Below are 23,536 nucleotides of genomic sequence, written 5' to 3'. Positions count from 1 at the left end.
CAACATATTGATATTTATGAGTTGAGCTTAAACACTGCATCTGGCTGGTCAAACACACAAGTAATCAAAGGGTAGTGTGTTTTTGTTTTTTTGTGTCGATTTCAAACATGATGTCAACATACCATTTCTAGATTATAAACTACAAAATAAGTCATGACAAATCTTCAGATTATGCACAATTTTATTAAGTATTTTAACACTCAAAAATAAGTCAGCATATAAATATAAAGGTAGAGGGCTGAGTAACTGAATGAAGCAGCACACAGAAGCAGAGCACACAGCACGTCACTCAGGCCTCCAACATTAAGGCAGCGCAAGGGCCTCAAGTAACTGAGAATACTTTACTCAGATACAAGGGTATCAAATACATGAGAACTGGCAGGCAGACCTCACAATGGTTTGTTAGCATCAAGTATTCCCATCCAGATTCCCGTTTAAATAGTAATTAATGACTATTCTGAAATAAGGCAAATAATTACTCAAGCGGGCTGTCAAAGCCACTATCCTGTTGGCTGGGCATCGGAGCAGTTAACTTTATCAAAGGCTTCTGACACAATGAAGATGGTCCTGTGCCACTGAGTCTCCTGAGATCTGTCTTTAACATATCGGTGCTCTGTGGAGATGAGAGTCCCAGAGTTGCATCCGCCTTCCCTTGCTGGGAATGCAGGGTTTCTTTGGGCAGATCTAGAGTGTGACTACTCCGACAAACCATATTACTTTTCTGGGCATCTGGAAGACAACTGGTTGCTGAGAACTGTTTCCACTGAACAGAGTCCCCCAGCATCTCCTGAGTCCTTTGTGACCCATCCCCAAGAAACAGCACTGCAGGACTGCCACAGGATAAAGTACTGTCAGAAGGCCAGGCTGGAGAGCTGCTGGGCCCCACGCCATCCTTCACTGGAGAGTCCTGAGAGCCCAATCCCTGACTCTTCTCAGATGCAATACTCTCAGTTTCTGTTAGAGAACCACACATCAATGCCTTTAACCTTGGCATTTCGCTGGGACCTCTCAGGGTTGTGTGCCTGGACTCTGAGATGAATCTAGGAGAAGAGTTCTTTTCAACACCTCCAAGGAAGGAGTGAGCAGCTGAATAGAGCAGCGACTCAGAGCCAGCTCCAAGTGCATCTCTCTTCTCGTGCAAATCAAAGCCTCCTTCCCCCTGGCATGGAACAAACACAGGAGCAACATCCTTTGCCAAGATGCCTGAGTGCCTGCAACTCGCATCCCCACAGTGACAGTCTGAAGGCAGAGCTGTGGAAGCCATGGGTCTCATCTCTCTGTGCTTCGATTCCTCTAACCGCCTCTGTGACCTGGGCGCAGACTTCCTCCCAGGCAGCTGCTCACATACACTCCTGGGGAGGGTCTTTCCACTGTTTGGTTTGCTTTCAACGTAATGTGGGATATTGTGATTCACACCACTCCTTTCTGATCTTTCAGTGCCCGTCAGCATCTCTGAAGCCAAAGGAAGTGCTACTATGTGCAAAGGAACATAAAGTTAGGAGCACAAGAATTAAGGGGAAATTAATGCTCTAAAGGGAACAATGTATTTATAATTTTGTGCATTATCAAAGAAAATGCATCAATGTAAAAATAAAAGTAAATAACAAGTTAAAATATTCCTTTATTCATATGCATAGAAATGGTGGGTTTGTGGCTGAAATGTTAGTTTATGTCATCTTGACACAAGCTGGAGTCACAGCTCTTCCATCAACTTTCTTAGTGGGTTCTACACTTCAAGAGCTGACTGCAGTGCAACATTGCTCCAAGTCTGATGGTCAAGCACGAAGTTTCTGGTTCAGTGTCCTGAACCAGATCAGAGGAAAACCAGCCACAGGGTGAAGTTTGAAGACTTGTGTCTCAGAGTAGTGATCCTATAACCCTGAGTTGACAGACAGGAGCTGGTTCTACTGGAAATGTGATTTTCACGACCTTGCCCCCAAACAGGAAGACTGCTTTCTTGTTACATGCCACTGCCCTTTTGTCCCTAAAGTGCACCAATCCAAAACTTACACAAGTAACGCTTGTGATTCTATGAGAAAGGTTTCAGGTGCCCGAACAATCCCTGCTTCCAGGAGCCCAGAAGGTTAAAGCTGAATTCCATACAGACATGTTAAGTGTGTCCAATTAAGAATTTAGCAGTTTCTCCTTACATTTCCACCAGCGTTTATTTTTCAGACTCTAAGCTGTGCTATAGTCTCATGAGAGACCTGCCCCTTTAATGTACAGTCTCCATGGTCCACTTCTGTATTTACCTTTATAGTCGATAGCCCTATTCCATCTGCTTATTATCATTCTCTATTACTGAGGGTTTCTGAGTTCTTGTAAAAACGGGAAGTGCCTTACCCCATTCAGTGCTTGCTGATATTGCAATCTACTTTTTATATGTCTATGTGTGTTTTCTAGCTTTTTCGTTTTCTTTTTTTATTTTATTAGACTAAAATTTTTTTCTTGAAAAGATTTCTTCTGATAGTTTGGACGTTATATATTCATTTCTACTTCTTTGTTGGTGTTCCTAAAGTTTACACATTTCTAAGAATATTCACTATACTTCTGAACATCTTCAGGTTCTGTTGTTTGAGTATTCTTTTGCCTTAAGTTCATATTCTCTTAGCTTTCTTCTGTGGTCTTTCTTGCATGGTGGCACTGTTCTTTAACTATATAGTGATTCTTGATATCTCTTAGATATCTTCAATGCAGTGTTGGTCTGTGCTGCACGACTAGAGGGGAACAGATATGTTGCAAGGAAGCACAAAGACCTGACAGCTGATGCCCTGGGTACAGAGGCTAACAGTGCATCCCTGATGTCCAGGTACTCAAAACACTGCCCTGTTTCCACTCAGCCCAACACTACAGAAGGAAAAAAAGAAACAGAGTGGGAAGGAAGGGGAGGGAGATGGGGGGGGGGGAGAAGGGAGGGGAAGGAACTGGAAAGGAGGGGAGGGAATAAAATCTGCCTCCACCTCAGCGCTGTTCTGCACGGCCGGCTCATCACCCACAGACACCCATGAGCCACTGCTTCTCCTGGGACACATGCTCCGCATGTGAAATAGGCCTGCTGTTGCTCTGACCTGGATAGTTTGGAGGCGAGGTTCCCTATTTCCTCAAATGCTACCTTTCTGATTTCAGAGGTTTCCTAAGTTTCTGGTCAAAACCCAGTTATAATTTTGCCTTTTCTCACCCGTCATTATTTATAAACCTGTCCATCATTTCCTGGGATGGCCATAACCGTGTTATACAGAGACCATCAGGTAGCCAAATAAAGTGGACCGAGAACTCACCTGAGCGGCCTGCTTGGGCACACCTGACTCTGTAGTCTGACTCCGCAATCGTCCCCAGCAACTCCGCCATTGTAGCGAGTTTGCTAGCAGCACTCATAATCTTTTTCTCAGCTCTGTGGGTAATTCCAGGATATAAAATTAAAACAGTTTAAATGAGAAAACACGAGACTCCTCAGCCCTGGGACTGTTTCCTACTAGCTCTGCCAATAGTGAGAGAAGCCCAGCCTAAGCTTCTCTTATGATCACATAAACAGTTCTGTGGATACAGAAATGACAGCACACCGTCCTGGTGCAATTGGGACTCACGGGGTGCACTGATCATATAAACAGCTAGTTCTGTGGATATGGAAATGACCATCCTGGTGCAGTCGGGGCTCTCGGGGTGCACTGAACTCACCCCTCCTCCTTTCCATTATCCTGCAAGATCTGCTGAAGGCAACTCAGGTAATAATTGCGCATCTTCCGGGCAGTTTCCTGCCGTTCCCGCAACACTTCCGCTTTTACCATCTCTGCAGCTCTTTCCTTGCTCTCCTGAATGTATCGAAGCATGTCACCTGCAGGGGGTGAAAAAAATCCCACAATTTTCCGTTTCTCCGAAGACAGCAGGGCAAATTTCAGACCAGTCTTCTGGCAGATAAGGTGAAGAAAGCATAGTTTAAACGTTGTACGTTTCATGTTCTTTAGAATGGAACACTTCACAATGGCAGTTTGGAACCTAAGACGGTGACAGCTGCACAGGGGAAGAAAAACAATGTCTTTTGTCATATTCTAAAAGGCTCAGGGAAGAGAAGAACGCAGCGAGCAGAAAGCACGTGTTCTATTGTTCCTCATGACTCAGGTAAGAGAAAAGAAATACCCAGAAGGAGAGCAGAGAGGTGACACGGGAAAGGGCGAAGACCTATGCTTGTGCCTGAAAGGCTCTAGTCTATCCTTAGCCAGCGCTCAGCAGCACTAATGGACAGTGATCCCCTCACGGGGGGGGGGGGGGGGGGGTACAAGATGTCCCGCAAAGTGGGAGGAATCACGCTCCTTTCGGAAACTCACCGAAAACCACCATCTGTACCTCTCTCTTCATCAACATGGCTTCCATTTGTACTACTTCCGGTTAAAGCTAACTTAAAAACTAAATCTATGACTACATTCTAGGAATGCCAGCTCACACAGGAACTGCCTGTCAATGCCAGCAAGCATCTGAAAATTCCATGTTATATGTGCAAATGCTAACTGGGGTCCACTTCCACTTTTCCTTCCTTGAGACGGGAAAATGAAAATGAGGTTGCCACATGGCCTTTATTTTAGCTTCTAAAAGATAACTAAGGCATGCCATGCCTATTGTGTCAGGACGAAGGCTGCTTGGTTTCACTGGAAGCTTGTAAGTGGTTTGTTAGCACGAGCAGGGGATGTCTCTGACTCTTGCCTGACTTTGGGACCCTTTCCTCCTACTGGGCTGCCTTGTATAACCTCAACAGGAGAAGATGTGCCTGGTCATACTGCAACTGGATATGCCAAGGCTGGCTGGTTGATACTCACGGGAGGTCCCCTCTTTTCTGAAGAGAAACAGGAGTAGATGGGGAATGGGGAGGGGGAGGAAGGACTGGGAGGAAAGGAGGGAGGGGACACTGTGGTTGGGATGTAAAGTTAATTCATTAACTAACAAAAAAAGAAAGAAAACAGAAAAGAATCTTGGTTTATTTTGACTACACCCTTTGCTGGGACAAAGGACAACTGAGAAACAGAGCTCGCAGGCCTTTCACATCTACAAGCAACTCGAAAACGCAACACCGCAGAAACAATCTGAGACCTCTCCTGCCTCTTGTTAAAAATGAAAGCAATTTTAGGAGGAAAGTGTGTTTCTGTACGTAAGCCCTGACTACTGTATGAGAACACCAGTGTCATGCACTTTTACAGTTAGAACACAGGAGTGTTTACTCTGGAGACACCCCAGAGATGCTCTTACAAGGTGGACAGAACTGGCAAAGCCCTGGCAAATTCACAGCTGTTTGAAATAAGGAAAAATGACACTGACTGGATTCCTCTTCCCAGCTCCTGAGCCTACAGTAGAAGGTACTGCTGATCTGACTCAGGTGCCACCTCCTCCCCGCTTCCCTGGCTCCATCCCTCCCTCCGCACAGGATGCAGAAGTTCTGCCTCTCAGCATACCCCAGTCTTCATGTAGCATGTTCTCTACTACAATTTACTTATGCTGTAAGGACATTACATTTTAAGAGAGTTTGATTCTAATGTCTAAACAAAAACTAAAAAGTGATAATCAACAATATAAAAGTAACTACTCGTGGGAGCTAGAGAGATGGCTAAGAGCACTGGCTGCTCTTCCAAGGGTGCAGGCTTCTGTTCCCAGCACCCACACAGTGGCCCATAACCATCTCAAACTCTAGAGCCAGAGGATGACTCCATCTTTTGCGTCCACAGATACACACAGATACACATAGAGAGATACATAAAATGAAAATAAATGTTTTTTTTAAAAAAAAAAAAAAACATCCTAACCTGCTTGTGTCAGTTAGGTAAATTAATCCATTACTGTGTAATTTGAGGTGGCATTAACAATCTCTGCTAAGGCTGAAGAAAAAGGCAAACCCCGAGTTTCCACTCCACGACAGCGTAAAGGCCGGCGCCAGCAAGGATCCTGAGGATCTCTTCAGACTTACGTTTAATTTTTCTCACAGCTTTAATGTACTGCCCGCGGAGTTCTTCCAAGGCCTGCCCACTGCATGGCGGCCCAGCACTCTCAGCGGCTCCTGCAGACAGTGACCTAATAACACACAGGATGGTAGACCACAGAAGCTATGAGTAGACAGCTTCACTTGGAATTTATAATCTATAAGACCACCGAGCTGTCCCAGGACTTCACACAAGGGAGCTGCCACGGTTCTGTTATGTCAAGTCAGAGGAACGCCAGGGAGGAAGCTGTTAGGAGGGTGCTCACTTAGCACTCACGAAGCCCTGGGCTCCATCCCCAGAAACCAAGTATGATAGCACACACGGATAATCCCAGCACTCACTGGACTGAGGCTGAAACAAGGTAATCTTGAGCTACATTTGAGGCTAGCCTTGTGAGACATTAAGTCTTGTCTCAAAAACAACACAAAGGAAATCAACATTATGACTGCCTCAGTAAATATTTGCAAATCCACATGATGAAAATATACAGAGCTACTGAAGGGCACATTGTAGGAGGCTCCTAGGAACACAGGGAAATGTTTCTCTAATCATGCTAGTGAAGGTTATAATAACCCCCAAATCCCATTTTTTTTTAACATCGTACACATCATATATATATATATATATATATAGCCTAAGTGACATACAACAACAGAACAATATCAGCCTTTCCTGTGACTATATTTTAAGTAGAATAACAACTATTAAGGGTGACATTTCTCCTACTATTAAGGCTTGCATGACCCACGCATTTACCGTGGTGGCGTTCTGCAAAGGGCCCTCAGTGTCTCCAGTTTATTCTTCATGTCATGGTTCTCCTCTATTAATTCTTCAACCACCCTGCTGTTCTCCTCTGCAACAGAAAGTTAGCATTAGTCTGCCACCTTCCTCCAGTTCCCACGCAGGTGCTTCAGAGGGGATGCCTCCTTCCCAGCTCTCACTCCTCAGGCAGACTCACCCTTCCCTTTACACGGTTTTCTGAGCATCTAAAACCTGTTTCATCTTCATCTCCACTGTCCACATCCTGAACCTCACGTCTAGCTGTCTGGTGTGCATGTGCGAGCTTCCCAGCTAACTGGAAGCTCTCCAGAACGGGTCTGCTTTGTTTGTTTGTTTGTTTGTTTGTTGCAGTACAATGGCTAAAACTCAGCATTGCACAGGACATGCAAGAGCTCTACCACTGAGCTGCATTCCCCACTGGGTTTCCTAATTCTACATATGCTTGGCTCCTAGCTTAGAGTTTATGTCCATATAAACCATTTTTGAGCAAGAACCTCAATATAAAATAAAAAGAAAATAATCTAAAGTAGGTATCATTTTTAAAAAAATAGTGTAAGGTGTTCAGGGGAGGCTGACAAGAGCCTAGGGGCTATGAAGCGTGCCGTGCGGGTACTTAAGCACGAGTGGGACGAGCCTGAGCAAACTCCTCTTTCTGAGCCTGAGTTTGTCCCACGTGTAAAATGAGGACAGTGTTAGGTACCTTTTAGATTACACCATGGGTAAAACAACAAGCACATAAGACCTCTTCGAGACCTGGCAATATCAATGCTCAGTAACTGAGCAAAGCCACCCACCAGCAGACTCTAGGAACTAAGACACAAGCCATTTCACACCTGCCCTGTTACTTTCCAGTAAATGCTATCAAAAAGGAACTTAAAACAAACAAGCAGACCTGCAGATTTCACATAACAGACTGATAGACAAGTAGATTTATACATGTAGCTACAATTATCAAATGCCTTACTTAAGTTCTGGCCCTGGCCCTTTCCTCAGCCAGTGGTTTTCCAAGAAGCACCACTTTCCCTGGAGCCTGTGAATTATTCAAAATATAGGCTTCAAAAGCCCTGGTGCAAACTGACTACTTTATACCAGGTGTGGTGACTGATGGCTTCCATCTCAGAGCTCAGGGGCTGAAGGAGGCGGATCTCTGTGAAGCCAAGGCTAACTTAGCCTACAAACCAGTTCCAGGCTAGCCAGGACTATATAATGAGATTCTGTTTCTAAATAAATAAATAAATAAATAAATAAATAAATAGCTATTTCGTGATCGCAGTATACAGTATTAAGATTACTGTACATGAATTACAGTTACTGAGCAGGGGTCCAACAATAAAGTGTTTGAGACCCTGGTATTCAGGTTTTGGGTTTATTATTATTATTATTATTATTATTAATTCAAACATTTACTGTGTAGTATATTGTGGGTACTATGACTCTGAAGATAAATAAGATGAGGCATAGCCCATATCTTCAAGAAAGAGTTTGGATGGCCTCCGGCAAGTAGAATAAAAAAAGGCAGTAGAGAGAAGAGAAAGCCAAGCAGAAACACAGGACCACACAGCTGTGCCCACTTCTTGCAGTTGGGAAAACCAAAGAGGATTTTGCAGGAACAGCATTTTGTGAGTTAATCCTAAAGCAGGAAAGTCAGACCAAGGAGGAACAAGCAGGGTCAAGTCCACACGACCAGAGTGATGGGCCAGAGGCAAAGAAGACAACTGGGAACATTTCAAACGTAGACTCAAGAGAACAGGCGAAGGCTAGCGGTGAAGAGGAAGATGGAGGAACGTGTAAAGCCAACAGCTCAGACAGGCGATGGGCCACGGTAGCAGATAACCCTGACAGCATGCTCAAGTAGACTGGATATAAGCTGGCCCAGACCACACGCTTTTTTTATGCTTGTTCCACCTCCCAGAGCAAAGCTCAATTTCCAGGGCCCACAGCACTATCTGACACAAACTTAGGCCTTCCATGTCTTAATTCAATTAGTAAATACAGATCAACACTGGACTATATTGACCCCAAAAATGAACTGGTGCCCATATCAACAAAACACTCCATCTGAACTTTTCAGCCAGGATTCGCCAGCCTCCTACAGTGGCAGTGAGCCTGACAAGCTAACCTCCAAGTTTCTCCACTGTGGCCTTGTGTGTCCTTTCTGAATGCTGAAGGTGCCTACGGCACTTCTCCAGTTGCCTTCTCAGATCCTGACACTCTCGCTTTTCCTTTGCAAGTTCTTGAAAGCAGTGTCCACAGCATAAACCTTTAATCTCACACATCTTTTTATCTGTAAAATAAAAAAAAATTAAATGATACAAGACCTTTTTATAAAACTGTTTGGGTTAAGGGCAAGCAAGAAAAAAGGAATCCAGATGGCAGAACACACAACAAAGGCCACAGCATAATTGCAAGAGCAGTACTCAGGAAAGAGGAGGGGTCTAGCTCCAGTTCCACGATTTGCTGGATGGTTTCTTAGCCTCCATAAAGCTTAACGTTTGACACACAAAACTCGATAATAGCATCCAGTTTAAAATTAGAGCCTAATGCCCAGATCTTAATAAAGAGAACTAGAACTTTTCAAGAAATGGCAAACCTCAAAAATAGAACGTGGTATATACAAAATAAAACAGAAACATCTTGCTAAGCCAGAAAGTAAGAAAAGAACCAAAAATTATGAGCATAGAACAAGGACAGAGGTAATAATCTGAAGGGTCTCCCTAGAGGAATCTGGGCAATTTAAGCAGCAATTAAATACACTAGTGATTTGTAAGCAAGGTATTGACCAATAAAAATCTGTGGATCATACAAATAAAGACACAGATGGGTAGATAGATAAGTAGTGGGATGGGTGGTCCAGTAAGCAAAGACTGGTAAATACAGAGACATGTTTGGAGTTGGAAAAATTATCATTTTGCAAAGAGTACAGTAAAGAGACTGAGGACTGAGGCAAGAGTCAGCAGTGAGCAGCACACCTACGAGAACGCTTTAATGAGAGTCTGTGTGCACGGTCCTCAACGTGCTCCTTGCAGGCTACGTGCTGCCTTAGCTGAGGAGTACTGCTTTTATATAGACCATTCCGGGGTTGTTAAAGAGTCAATGGCCCAGGTAAGACAAGGGCTAGCCAAGCAGAAGAGAGAAAGTGAACAGAGCCAGGGCTGGTTCGAGTCCTGGTTTAACTCCTCCCTTGGTTAACCACCCTCATATCCACCTTGTTAAGATCCCTAACTGCTCTCCTGCTATTGTTGACTTTTGGCCCCTACATTTTGAACTGCTTGGTCGCTTTTGTTAAGGAATGCATAGGTACAGTACAGCTAATGCTCTTAAAGCAGAAGATACAGAGAACTAGATACAGAAGACCAGGAGTATGAGCTATCAGAACACCAGCAATAGCTTCAGGATTGAAACTTGCACAAAGAAAAGAGGGAATGAAGAGGTCAGCTCAGACCTTTAGAGTTTTCCAAAATTCCACTGGACCCATCCCCTCCTAGAAGAGACAGGTCAGAGAGCACATAGGCCAGAAGGGAGATGCTGAGTAAGCCCCTACTACCTCATTCCCTAAAGACCAATCAGTTTAAAGGGTGCACTGCTCCACCAATCATATTGTGCTTAGGTGCTGATGCTCTATTCCGCCCCTGGAAACCATATAAAAACTGGCCAAACAGGCTGCTAGGGGTTGCTGCCTCTCCTTTGGGTCTGGGATGACCCCAATGCATGGAAACAATAAATCCCTCTTGCGTTTTGCATTAAAAAAAAAAAAAAGAGTATGGAAGAGGAAATCCCTATTCTTAGAAAACACAAACTGAGGCATGTAGATATAAAATATCACAATGTATGTAATGTACCACACCCTCAGATAGTTCTAGAATGAGTGAATGTGTGTGTGTGTGTGTGTGTGTGTGTGTGTGTGGTGAGTGAAAAAAAGTCCTCAATAGCTACAGCTAGCTAAATGAGTGTTCTATGAAATTATTTTTATTTTTGTAACAACCTTTTTGCAAGTTTGAAATTATCTCCAAATTTGAAAATTTATTTAAAATGTTTGGGAGCCATAAACAAAATCCTTTGAGATAGTATCTGGCATACAGTAAGAACACAATATATAAAAATATTGCTCCCAGTAACACATAGAATTTACAAAGTTAAAATGATATACAAAAGTGTTAGGAAAGATAGGTAGCTACAACTGTAAATGCTGTGCTAGAGGAGAAAGCAGACGCGGGGTGAGCATGGGGTGAGCCTGGGGAGCACTTCAGAGCCAGAGGTTCAGTGACGTCACTTGTCGCCCTCCTGACTGCCCCACTTCTTTTCAATGATGCCGTTTCTGTTCATAAACACAGTCACAGAAGCATCACACTGGTGCAGCATGTGGAGCCCACACCTAGGATGCTGATGGAGAAACTAAAAACCAGGCAAAAATGTCTACTGACAAGAAATATATAAACTGTAACCTCTGCGAACAGTACAACAGTCTATATGCATAAGAATGGATGAACTGGGGCTGGTGAGATGGCTCAGTGGGTAAGAGCACCTGACTGCTCTTCCGAAGGTCCAGAGTTCAAATCCCAGCACCCACATGGTGGCTCACAACCATCCGCAACGAGATCTGGCGCCCTCTTCTGGAGTGTCTGAAGACAGCTACAGTGTACTTGCATATAATAAATAAATAAATCTTGGAAAAAAAAAAAAAGAATGGATGAACTGGAATGTCAGCACATAGAAAAGTCTTAGTGGCATGATATCAGGTAGAGAAAAACTCAGATTACAAGAATATAATGTGCATCAATTAATTTTATAATGTTTAAATACACACACACACACATGCATGTGTGTCAATAAAAGCAACAAAAAGGCTTTTGAAATCAGATTTGTTAGCACAGCCTGGGAGACGCTGTGGGAGGAGCTGAAGGAGAGGACTGCAGACCAGAATTCTATTGCTTATCAAATGATGAGTTCATGGCTGTTAGCTTGCCTACTTACCTACATGCTATTTATGGTGTTGGTATGTATCAAAATATTTCATCATCAGTTAAAATTACTTAAGAATAATAAGATTAGGAAAGTGTATCCAAATCTAAGATCCCCTGTGGTAACTTCTGGAAGTAGGTACTATAAAGGACTTTGCAGGGCTTTCCTAATGTGACTCTGCAGTTTAGCACACTGGCTGTTCTTCCAGAGGACATGGGTTTGATTCCCAGCACCCATATGGGGCTCACAACTGTCTGGAACCCCAGTTCCAGGAGATCTGATGCCCTCTTCTGGCTTCTGTGGTAGACAGATGGAAAAGCAGGCAAAATACTCACACATATAAATTTAAAAATTTTTAAATGTAAATGATGTTATTTGAAAACGTTAAAATCTTACTGCATCAAATGTTTACACATTACCCTGAACTTTGCTGTGCATTAGAAGCAGATAGAGCAGCATCACTCCTGTCCTAAATTCTGCACAACTAAAACAACCGTCAAAATCTATCAGAAAGACTGCCACGATAAAATGCTGGCAGGATGGCCCCATAGTGAAACACTTGCTGCACACGCCTGACTACCTGAGTTTCATCCCCAGACACCATAGAAGGAGAGCAGACTATAAAGGTATCCTTTGACCTCCACTCGCATTACAGTCCACGTGTCCCTACTCTACCACTGCATGTACATATGCACACATATACATGGAAAACATAAAAATGTAAAAGGAGAAACAACCGAGGAAATGGGATAAATGGGGAGGAAGAGAGGGACAATACGGAAGAGAGAATGGATAAATAAAATACTAAAGATGTTTGAAATAACCATAAAGAATCATATTGTATATTTACCGAATGCTATATACATGTATGTGTGCACACACATGTAGCCACACACACACACACATAAACATACGTATCATATACATATACACAATATAAGTGAAGTTATGATACATGGGGAGATAATGACCTCCCACGAGTCATAGATCTAACAAAAGCCCAGTACCAGGCAGAAGAAATCTTTTGAGTTTTAGTTGTCAAGTTAGTCCAAGAGACTCCCAAACAATACAGCTACTTACACTGCCCTGGGCGGCTCCCCAGAGTTGAAGGTAAGTCCTTAATGCTGAAGACAACACACACTCTGGGGATTTGAGCTGGATCCCAACTGCAGGTCTCCTCCCTGAAAACGAGCTTTCTCAGTACCAGATGTTGATACACAAGCTGTCAAGGGAGGACAGCAGTCGAACCTCCTACCCAGCTCATCCTACAAACCACAACACTGAGCAACATGGCGAGATATTCCTAAAAGTGCAACAGCGCGCTACAATGTGGTAGTAAGTAAGAGCTCTGGAACTGGACCTGAGGCCCACTTAGCAGGAGGAAGTCATGCCCAGTGCTGTAACCTAGCCAACAACCACTGTGGCTAGTGAGGTCGTGGATCTTAGAAAATCTACCACTGCCACTTTCCTAAGCCAGGATAATTACTAACTGGCAAATGCCCATCCTTACATCCACAGATAAATGAAGCTCTCACCCCTCCTCAAAGAATATCCTTTTGTAGAAGCCACAACTGCTCAAAACGCAGAGAACAGCTACTTGTGGGGCACCCATTTCTAAATGATTCATCTGCAACACAGCTCCCATGGCTCAGGGAACATCACAGAAATGGGGAAGTCTGCTGAAAGATTATGTTTTCTAGATATGACAGGGAAGCTACACTAAGGAAATCTCCACAAGGCCTGAACATTACAATACCAGGTGACATACCAGAGTAGATAAGGTATGCCTCACAGGGCCCCACACCTAACTAAGGACTGTAGGCAACTGAGGAATGCAAGAGAGAGGGAGGGAAGGAGAAAGGGATGGGGGAGGGAGGGAGAAAGAGAATGAGTAAATTAGTCTTTCCCAGGAATGAGTGCTTTGACTATCCAATACTAAATGGTCTGCCCTTAAATCAAATACACATCAGCAACACCAAATAGACTCGACAGGTTGCATTTATCTATTAGTACACACACATACACACACACCCCAATAATAATAAAGTAAAAGGAAGGAGGGAATGAAGGGAGGTGCGGGAGAAGCTAAATGATGTAATTGTATTTTAATTAAAAAAGAGAGAAACACTGAAGTAAACTGAAGTGAACTGAATGCACACTCCCCAGTATTTACTATAGCAGTTCTCGTATGTAAAAGCTCGGCTCCTCAACAGCTCAGACCGTCTGACTGCTCTATGCAATGCTCTCTCTTCACTTTGTAAGAATCATTGTTGAATGGAAGGAAGCACGTCAGGATGGAAGAGGGTCTAAGTGAGCCCTGCCCCTGAATAAAACTGTAATCTAGACAGGAAACAAAATCAGTACCAGTTTCCGCTTCTGTTTCCAGCCAGGCCGAGGACTGAGCACAGCGTACAGAGGTGGAGTCAGGAAGGGGCACTGGGACCGCAGAGTCTCCTTGGCTAGTGTTCCAGCTGACAGCGTCTGCAGAGCTCTTGACCACCTTTCTCTGAAATAAATTGTCTTCATACTTAATGCCTGGGGAAATAGCTACAAATAGTTGTTTAAAATCCTAACATTAAAGAATAAAGACATAGAATTCCAATATTAAAAATACAAAAAGAAAGCACTGCCTGTTAACAACCTTGCTTGAATGCCAGCAGTAACTAGGAGACATCTCTCTTATGAATAGCATCCTATGTGCCAATGCTCAGGCCTCCCTGTCTGGCTATACCACAAGACAGGAGACAGTGAATGGTATCAGAATCAATCCTGAAAATCTAGCACACTTTCACTTTTACTAGTCACTATGATATAAATATTTTACTTCCTAACATATCCAAAATAAGTACTTTAACATATTCTGTTCCTAGGTAGGAAAGACCACTTGAATGCCAGATTACAGACAGAGGATGCTTACAGAAGTGAACCTAGGGCACGAGCCCTTTCCTCGCTAGTACTGAAGGCTCTCCGTGCCCATCACTCACAGGTATTATACTAAGTTAAATGGTTCTTAAAGCGCTATTTCCAGATTTCAGACACCTACTTACTATCAAAGAAAAAGAACATGTGGTGTCACTATCTATCTTTCACTTGTCTCTGAAGGGAGACAGAAAGCACTGTCTCAAATTTGCTTGAAATTCTCCCAAGAATATTTCCTTTTTCTTCTATCTATTAAGAACTATTTTATTAGTATCGCCTGATAAAATATTTTCTTAAAAATTGTCTTTCTCATTTTCCTGCATCCTTTCCATCTTAGCAGGCTTTTTTTTTTTTTTTTTTTTTTTTTTGGTCCATTTAATTTCCATGAGCAATTCTAAATCCTATGGGTTTAATAAGCCATAAATCAGTCTTTTGTATTTATGGAAAGTATATTGCAAAGGTGGAATCACTGACTGGCCCTCAGTGTCCTGAGCTGTATTGGCTTCAAGGAGCAAATCACGTACTGCTTCTATGACAGACTGGAGATTAGGCGTTTCAAGTCATCTTCCTCAGGAATGGAATTTGACCCACCCAAGGACAGCTGTGAACATCTAAACTCTTAGCTGATTGTCTCATGTCCACAGCCACGAGCCAGATAGGTCACGCAGATGAGCTCCCACTGCTTGTGCAATTGGAAGCCCTGAAAGAGCTCCAGATGGATTTTGCATTGACAGAAAATGAGAAAGCCTTGAAATTTTGCATTTTCACTATAGGAAAAGTCAAATTCCCGAGCATCTAAATAGGAATGTAATAAACATCTAGAATAACCACAAGCCGTGAGGGTGGTGTCCCTTTTTACTTTTAAAGGCTCCTTGAGTCTTTTTTAAAACATTGGCATGATTCCTTCTTCACCTCTACTCCTAAAACTATTTTTCTTATTTTAATTCTTTTCCCCCAATATCCTCAATGAAGTATTAAGCAATGCTCTTGGGACGTGATCTTGCCAGTCATTTTTATTGCTGGGAACTATGTAATAGTAACACTGTTGTAAAAATAAAGAATAAGCATATATACTAAGATGAGGTGGGCTGACCACATCGGTTCCTCTGACTCTGAAGTCCTGTCCTCTTTTCATATGTAGGATGCAGACAGGACAACAGATACCATGGTTAAGGAGCTGGGCCAGGGAGCTAGACTCTCTTTTTCTGGATGGCCAACCCATAACCCAGGCTTGCTCATAGCAACTCACTAATTTATCTCCCACACTGAACACCCATCCCCAGCTTATAAGCATTTCTAGTAGGCATTAGCACCAGATGCTCAAAAATGGCCTTGAAAAGTCTTTAATGGTGACATCTTCCCAGACCCAAACTCTAATGTCTAAAGCTTCCTCAAAGGATCTTATCAGACACTCCCCCACTTCTGGTCCTAAACACTAAAACAGGCTGGCCATATACTACAACAGGATTCTGAAATCTTCACGAATGCCCCATCCCTGTGATCCTAAATTGGTCAGACTGTTTTAACTGCTCTCAGGCAGTATTTGTAAGACTAAAAGAACACAGGGAATTTATTCTGTAAGCACACACATGGGACATTTATGAAACTGGACTCCAGGGATTTCAGTAAATGAATCAAACCTCTTGTTTAATTGTTTCTTTTTAACAATTTTGGGATCTTATTGGCACTTTTTGTATAAGTAGGATATAAATTCACAAGGACAAGAAATTGACTTCTAACCTCTTTTGGAGAAGAAAAAAAAGAAAACCAAAACAAGAGCAACTAACCCTGTGTCTTAATATAATGAAACAGTTAAGAACACAATTACTTACTTTCTAAATGTTATGCCCTTCCAAAAAAATAACACATACATGTCTAAGTAAAAGATGTCTAGAGGCTAAATGCCCTTCCCTCATAGTGATGGAGCTATGAAGTAATTTAAAAAAAAAAAAAATCTAACAACAAAAGTAATCAATCCAGTAGACCTGCTGCAATAAAGCTTGTAAAATCATCAGTGAAAAGACACATCTGAATCCACTCATCGTAAAATGGAGACAAGACAACCTTGCCTTCTGCAATCCTAAGCACACTTGGCATTCAACAGCTCTAAGAACATACCTTCTCCTGCTCTGAGGCGACACTGTCTGTAAGCAAGGACAGCATATCGTGCAGAGCTTTTTGTATGCAGGCTTTTACTCTCTCAAAGTACTGTACAGATATCCATTTGGAAGAACAAGCTGACATGACTTCCAAAAGCTGCTTGTCCTGTGAGTCCCCACCGTACTCCAGCTGGGTGTCCCTTAGAAGAAAGGCAAGCACAGTGAGGATGTCTTCCTCATACTGATGGATTTCCACTTGTGTCTGCTGGGCTTCCTGCAGTGTCCACTCCTTGCGACTCTGGTCCAAACATGCCTGGAATTCTGTCTCCTTCTGAAGAAGTAGTTCAGCTTTCTGCTTCACAAAGTCCTCTTTAGCTGCTGCAAGCACCTCATTAATTTTATTTCGATGATCCTCTAAAAACTGCCGATAATCTTCCTCGTTTTGTTCTTGAATCTTGTGGATTTCTTCCTGTTTTTCTTTGTTCCACTCAGTTCTGGCCTTAGCCACCTCAGCTCTGACAATCACTGGGACTTCCTCATCCTTCAACTCCAGTTCCTTCTGCAGAGAGTGGACTTTCTCCTCCAGCTCCTTGACAGACATTACATTTGGCTTCATATTTTCCAGCTCACTTTTCCACTTCTCTTGAGCTTCAGAGAGTGCAAGTGATAGCTAAAAGACACAGCAGCACACATTTGAAAGGTATAGCAGTACCCATGGTACAGCAGCACATACCTGGAAGTCTCTGACAGTCTTTACTATCAACAACTCCTAAGTAACTGGGCTAACCTCACAAATGAACGAGCAATTTCAAATACAAAGAGAAAGGGAAAATAAATCTGGCTGTGAAAAGATGCTTATACTAGACTTAAGGATCTCCTCTGATATGTGTGTGTGTGTGTGTGTGTGTGTGTGTGTGTGTGTGTGTAGCAATCTTCCTGCCTCAGCCTCCTCAGTGCTGAGGTATGAGTGCCTTCTGAATTCGTGAGGACCTTCAGGCTCCTGTGTTCTCCTGTCTAACCAGCTTTATTCCTTTCCCTGACCTTGGGGTCTCGGCACCATACTGTTTCTGTGACCCCTTTCCCTCTGAAAGATTTCCTTTGAGATATTTCAGACACACAAACATAGATAACACTCTTGTTCTGCGTGTTACCTAGCAAACAACACTGACATTTATTTACTGGTTTATAGTGGCTTCATTCTCTGTGGCCGATGACAACGTGAGCGACAGACCTGCTGGACTTAAAACATACACTGCCGCACAGCTTCATTTTTCAGACCTAAAGTTCACCATGATACACAGGTGGTTGAAACTACTTTTCCCAAAGTGTTAGCAGGCTATCAATCACAAGGCCCCTGACCACGGAGCAAATCACTGGTCATTGTCAGGCTTTCAAACGATCTGTTGTACATTTACTCCTCCTGGGCCAGTCCCTAAAGCCTGTCTTTATGAACTGTGCTGCTGTGACTCAAGGCAGGTTTTGCTTGCAAATGCATTCTGTTGTGTGGACTACAATACCTTTTCCAGAACAGTAAAAAAGTCTAGTCCTTTATTTTTCAAAATGAAATTTAGAATTACTGGGTCGAACTTTAAAGTTATTTTCAGCTTGCTTGCCTTTTGGTTGGAATTAGTTTAAGCCCCATAAATTAAGTTGGGGACAGGGCAGATGGCTGCAAATCTGGGTTTATTTTTATAAAGAGCAGATAGCTGGGTATTTACACAGTGAACACACTGTGCTCTAGGACTACAGACAACCCAGGAAGTCTTCACCTGTATGAAAGGATGACGAGGAGCAGAGACCTGTTCTCAGTCCCAACCAACAGCTGCTGATAAAGCAGAGATAACGTCTAAGTACAGCAATCCCTGACAAGGAGAGGTTTAAGGTGCTGAGATGTACTGTCTTCCCTATAGTAAGATAAGAAGATTCCACTGCTAAGGCTCAATGTGCAGTGACAAGTCAACACCAGGAGCTGGTGCACATTTCAGAGCAGGGGTGGGAGGGCTATGAAGATGGGAGGACAGAGAAGGTAGAAGGACAGTAAAGGGGGTACGATGGAGGAGGTGGGTTCACAGTGGAGGGGGGAGGATGGTGGAGGTGGGAAGACAGTGGAGGGGGAAGGACAGTGGAGGGGGTAGGATGGTGGAGGTGGGAGCACAGTAGAGGTGAAACACAGTGGAGGTGGGAGGACAGTGGAGATGGGAGAACAGTAGAGGTGGAGCACAGTGGAGATGGGAACACAGTGGAGGTGGGAGCACAGTAGAAGTGGAGCATAGTTGAGGTGGAGCACAGTGAAAGTGGAGCACGGTGGAGGTGGAGCGCAGTGACAGAATTGTACAGCACTTACCCTATGGGCCACAGCCAGCTCCTGCTGCTTTGCCCACTCCTGCTGCTGGGCTCTGAGCAGAGCCTTGTACTCTGCAAGCATGGGCAGCTCCTGTATCCAGCGACTGCGGGCATTCTGCACAGCTGTTTCCACCTACAGGAGATGACAGGAGAGAGGCACAGCAAGGGTCAATTTTCACAGGGCATGTCCTCTTACGTATTTTACATTGTGTCTCCCTATGTTACAACTACACTGACTTTATACAAACAGTAAGCAGCAATGCTTCTTTCTAAATATATATTCTGTCCCCTGCAAACAGCAAAACAGGAAGAGGGAATCCAAATCTGAGGAGTGATACGGTGATCAAAGGCTTCATACAGTGCTATCTGCCATTTCCAACCAAGTTCTATTTATCTTGGGAGAAAAAAGAAAGCATTCCGGAGTGTCACCTAGTGCCAGCTGAATCAACCACTGTGCCCACCACCTCCTCTTCACCCAACACACCACATGGACACATATGCAAACCACCACCATGAGCAGGAAGGTGGTTTTTGCTTTTTTGGGTTTTTTGGGGTTTGTTTTTAAGAGCTCCATATCTAGCACACATTGCTAGTGTCAAGAATGAATGTGGACATAAGAATACACTTGGCCCGTTAGGTCCAGACCAAAACTCTAAGTATGATGAACTTTGAGGATGATTTGGTCATAATAATCAACCAATTACGTGGACATAGCTTATTAAATCTTTTCTTTTTCTCCTTTTCCTTTCTTCCTTTCTTCCTTCCTTCCTCTCTCTCTCTCTCCTTTCTTTCTTTCTTTCTTTCTTTCTTTTAAAACCGATATACACATACCAATGCAGAGCTAACACAAACACTTTACAATGAAAGTACTAATTGCACATGCGTATAAACTCTAGGTGGTCTATGGCAAGAAGATAGAGTTCCTACTGAAATGTAAGTCCCTCTGGAGACATTTCCTCCAGACTGTTGGCTTTCTTAGATTTCTTTACATGATCTAAAATTTCATATACTCCAGAAAGACACACTAAACACTTCTCTAAGCAACATTTTCTTAACCTTGGTAAAGACTTCAGAAGACTGCTGGCTTGGGAACTCACTATGTAGAGCAGGTTGGCCTGGGACTCACTATGTAGAGCAGGTTAGCCTGGGACTCACTATGTAGACCAGGCTGGCTTGGGGACTCACTATGTAGACCAGGCTGGCTTGGGAACTCACTATGTAGAGCAGGTTGGCCTGGGACTCACTATGTAGACAAGGCTGGCTGGGGGGACTCACTATGTAGATCAGGCTGGCTTGGGAACTCACTATGTAGAGCAGGTTGGCCTGGGACTCACTATGTAGAGCAGGTTGGCCTGGGACTCACTATGTAGAGCAGGTTAGCCTGGGACTCACTATGTAGACCAGGCTGGCTTGGGGACTCACTATGTAGACCAGGCTGGCTTGGGAACTCACTATGTAGAGCAGGTTGGCCTGGGACTCACTATGTAGACCAGGCTGGCTGGGGGGACTCACTATGTAGACCAGGCTGGCCTAGGACTCACTACATAGGTCCCAAGTAGCCTCTCATTTAAACTAAAAGATCTAAAATAAAAAATACATGGCAGAGTTTTAAGACATTACCTGCCTTGTGCACTCATCCCTGTCATGGATAAACAGTGCAGCTCTCAGGAGACTCACTGCACTAATTAACCTAGATATAAGAAAACAATCATCTCTATTCCATTAACATGGGCTGCACTTTCCTAAGTACAGGTTTGCTTTGAAAATGTTTCGTCTGTGTTTAAAGTGAGGCTGTGAGTGTCCGAGGGGAAGGCAACTGCACCACTTTTGGCCGCTGAAGGGAATGACAAAGCTCTGCTCTGGGGCACACCTGCAGATTCAATTCCGCATAGATTTCAACACAAATGCTGTTAAACACCTTAATCTAAAATTACTATTTAAAAAATACATTAGTGGAATATTTTCAATAAAACTAGATGTGAAAAATTCTTAATTTGAATGTTAAAAACACCCCACACAGACACACACACCCATACACACACAGATCTCAGGGAACAAGCACTTTGAAAACTCAAAGAACACAGAAAAAGAGTTTTATAACAGAAAAATTTAAAAAAGCTTTAGAGATAACTACAGTAGCTTTTCTAGTCTAGAAATGCTAAAACATTTAAAATGTATAAGGTTACAATCCAGTTCAAAGGCAGTATTTCCCAGATTTTCTTAAATCGGCAGTCCCAAACTCCACTGGTGGCCTCTGTCACCTTTTGTGCAATAATCTCACAGTACTTGAGCTCCAACTCAATTTCGGGCTTCCTCAGAGCCTCCTTGGTAGCAAGCTCCTTCTCCTGCTGGACTTGGCGAGCCTGCTCCTCTGCCAGGACTGCTGCTGCCTCTGCCTTAGACACAGCAGCCGCCTGCTCGGTCTGGCTGCCGCGGTCTGAGGTCGTCTTTCTCCGAGCCGCAAGACTGTCATCCAGTTTGGACTGCCACTCCTTTTCCAGCTGATGAATGAGTTTTTGTCTGCTCTGTTTTTAGAAGCAATGAGAAGAAAAATTCTAAATAAAGTAAACACTAGAATTACAGGTTACTCAAAAGCAGCTACAGATGCACTACTTAAAAACCTGGGAGGTGTGGAGACTCTGCTAACACTGTGGTGCAAAAGCTGTCACTGATAAAGTTTGTGTCCATAATCCCACCTTTTAGGTGAGTTTAGAGCTTTGCACACTGGGCACATGTGTGCCGCAGCCAATGGATGGACCTGATAAATACTGTACAGTAATTTTATGAGGGTTAAAAATTTAGTCCACAGAAATTTCCAAGCAACAACTGAAAATTCCTCTTTGGCTTCACTTACAGAACAGAATTTACATAAAGACTTAATTATAGCATTAAGGGTAGACTACCTCAGGGTCAGTCAGTATGGGACCTAGAAACTGATTCTGCCACCATAGAGATGTCATGACAAAAACTAACAAAATCCTTTTCTACAGAGTTTCACGTCAATAACCCTTTCCACAGAGCGAGCACTGAGTAAATCCATCAACAAGGGCAAGGAAGCGGGTAAGGGAAGGCTCACTCACATGAACACCCTGGAACCACACTTGCTAGAATCTAAGGTTTATCAAGTTGACAGCACCCAGGAAGGAGGCATTACACAGAAAACCTCTTCGTGATTGCCCCACTCTCAGCAATGCTGGAGTGGGGAGTGGGGGGCTCCAATTAGTCTTAGGCAAAACTATAAAGTGGCAAAAATGGCCTTTCCTTTTTGCCTATTCCTGTCTACTGAATATCTGGAGTTCTAAAAGTACTTCTTGGCTACCAAACTAACAGAACAGCAAGCTCATAGGCAGAATCCAGCTTAAACAAGCTAGAATTCTGGTTTTTTGTTTTGTTTCATTTCTAAGTGTTTAAGATCATACATTGGTCCTTAAATTTCTATGAAACTAGCCTAGTGCAGTGGTGGCACACGTGGAAGTGGAAGGCAGAGGCAGACAGCCCGTAGTCCACAGCCAGCCTGGTCTACATAGCAGGTTCCAGGCCACAAAGTATGACCTTGTCTCAAACAGAACGCAGAGGAGAGGGAGGAAAGACAGACAGCACATGCTGGTGAGGACACAGATGAAAGGGAAGCCTTGGACACCACTGGCAGGAATGTTAAACCCAGTCCAGCCACTGGGGAAGCCAGCATGAAGGGTCCTCAAAAAACTAAAGCTACAAAAAGGCCCTGGAGCATCACTCCTGGGTGCTCACCCAAGGTGGCAGATGGCAGAGATACTCACGTGATACACTTGCGTGACACTGCCTTGCTGCATACGACAGCTACCTATAGGCTTAACCCACATGTCAGCAGCAGGGTAACCAACAGGGAATACAATTTACACACAACAGATTCCTCCCCGCCCCCCCCCCGCCCCCTCCCCATCATAAAGAACCAAGTTACCAGCACTTGCAAGAAAGCAGATGCAGCTGAAGGTACTTAGACCCAGCAAACACAGTCAGTCTCAGAAAACACATCTCTCATCTGTCTTAGATTTCATAAAGATACATGACATCAAGTATATATAGGCAACATGGAGTACAAGTAAAACCGCAGAGAATAAAAGGAACCACAGGCTGGGGAAGGAGAGAGGGGAAGCCGAGCCGGGCAGGGCCTGGATGAGATGTTAAGCACATTCTCAGAGTTGCATGAAACCACGTGCTACATTTTTTATTAAACAAATTAATTGTAATTAATTTTTGCTGCTAAGCCTGCCCATCACTTTTCTTCTAATCCCATAAATAATTATTTATGTCTATACTTACAAGGTTAGAGACACTGGCATAGACTTATTAGTCATTTCATAATAAGAAATTTAGACTATAGTTTCATTTCTAGGAATCATAGAGATATCCAAAAAAAAAATCATGAATTTGGATAAAGATCATGGGTAATTTTAAAAAGTCAAAGTGGCATAAAGGGTACCAACAGCTAGATTC

The 23,536-nt window shown here is 43.4% G+C and overlaps 1 protein-coding gene across 5 annotated transcripts in view; it reads right to left on the bottom strand.

The window, feature by feature from the left end:
* Window positions 1–215: 215 nt before the first annotated feature.
* Cep152 (centrosomal protein 152) overlaps window positions 216–23,536 on the bottom strand; it is a 60,203-nt gene continuing 36,882 nt past the window's right edge. For 3 of the 5 annotated variants that reach the window (XM_029474501.2, XM_085834502.1, XM_085834503.1), the window contains 10 exons: window positions 21,322–21,585; window positions 19,062–19,193; window positions 16,737–17,387; window positions 14,064–14,205; window positions 8,860–9,024; window positions 6,717–6,813; window positions 5,948–6,051; window positions 3,676–3,832; window positions 3,279–3,391; window positions 216–1,473 (listed from right to left, as the gene is read on the bottom strand). In XM_029474501.2, the coding sequence (XP_029330361.1) occupies window positions 476–1,473; window positions 3,279–3,391; window positions 3,676–3,832; window positions 5,948–6,051; window positions 6,717–6,813; window positions 8,860–9,024; window positions 14,064–14,205; window positions 16,737–17,387; window positions 19,062–19,193; window positions 21,322–21,585 (2,823 nt within the window). In that variant the 3' untranslated portion in view covers window positions 216–475. The remainder of the gene's footprint in view (window positions 1,474–3,278; window positions 3,392–3,675; window positions 3,833–5,947; window positions 6,052–6,716; window positions 6,814–8,859; window positions 9,025–14,063; window positions 14,206–16,736; window positions 17,388–19,061; window positions 19,194–21,321; window positions 21,586–23,536) is intronic. The other 2 variants (XM_085834500.1, XM_085834501.1) reach the window with 2 other exon arrangements.

The sequence above is a fragment of the Mus caroli genome, unplaced genomic scaffold, assembly GCF_978045245.1.
Source record: "Mus caroli unplaced genomic scaffold, Mus_caroli_1 scaffold_2, whole genome shotgun sequence".
Classification (NCBI taxonomy): Eukaryota; Metazoa; Chordata; class Mammalia; order Rodentia; family Muridae; genus Mus; species Mus caroli.
This window is presented reverse-complemented; position numbering and strand designations above follow the sequence as displayed.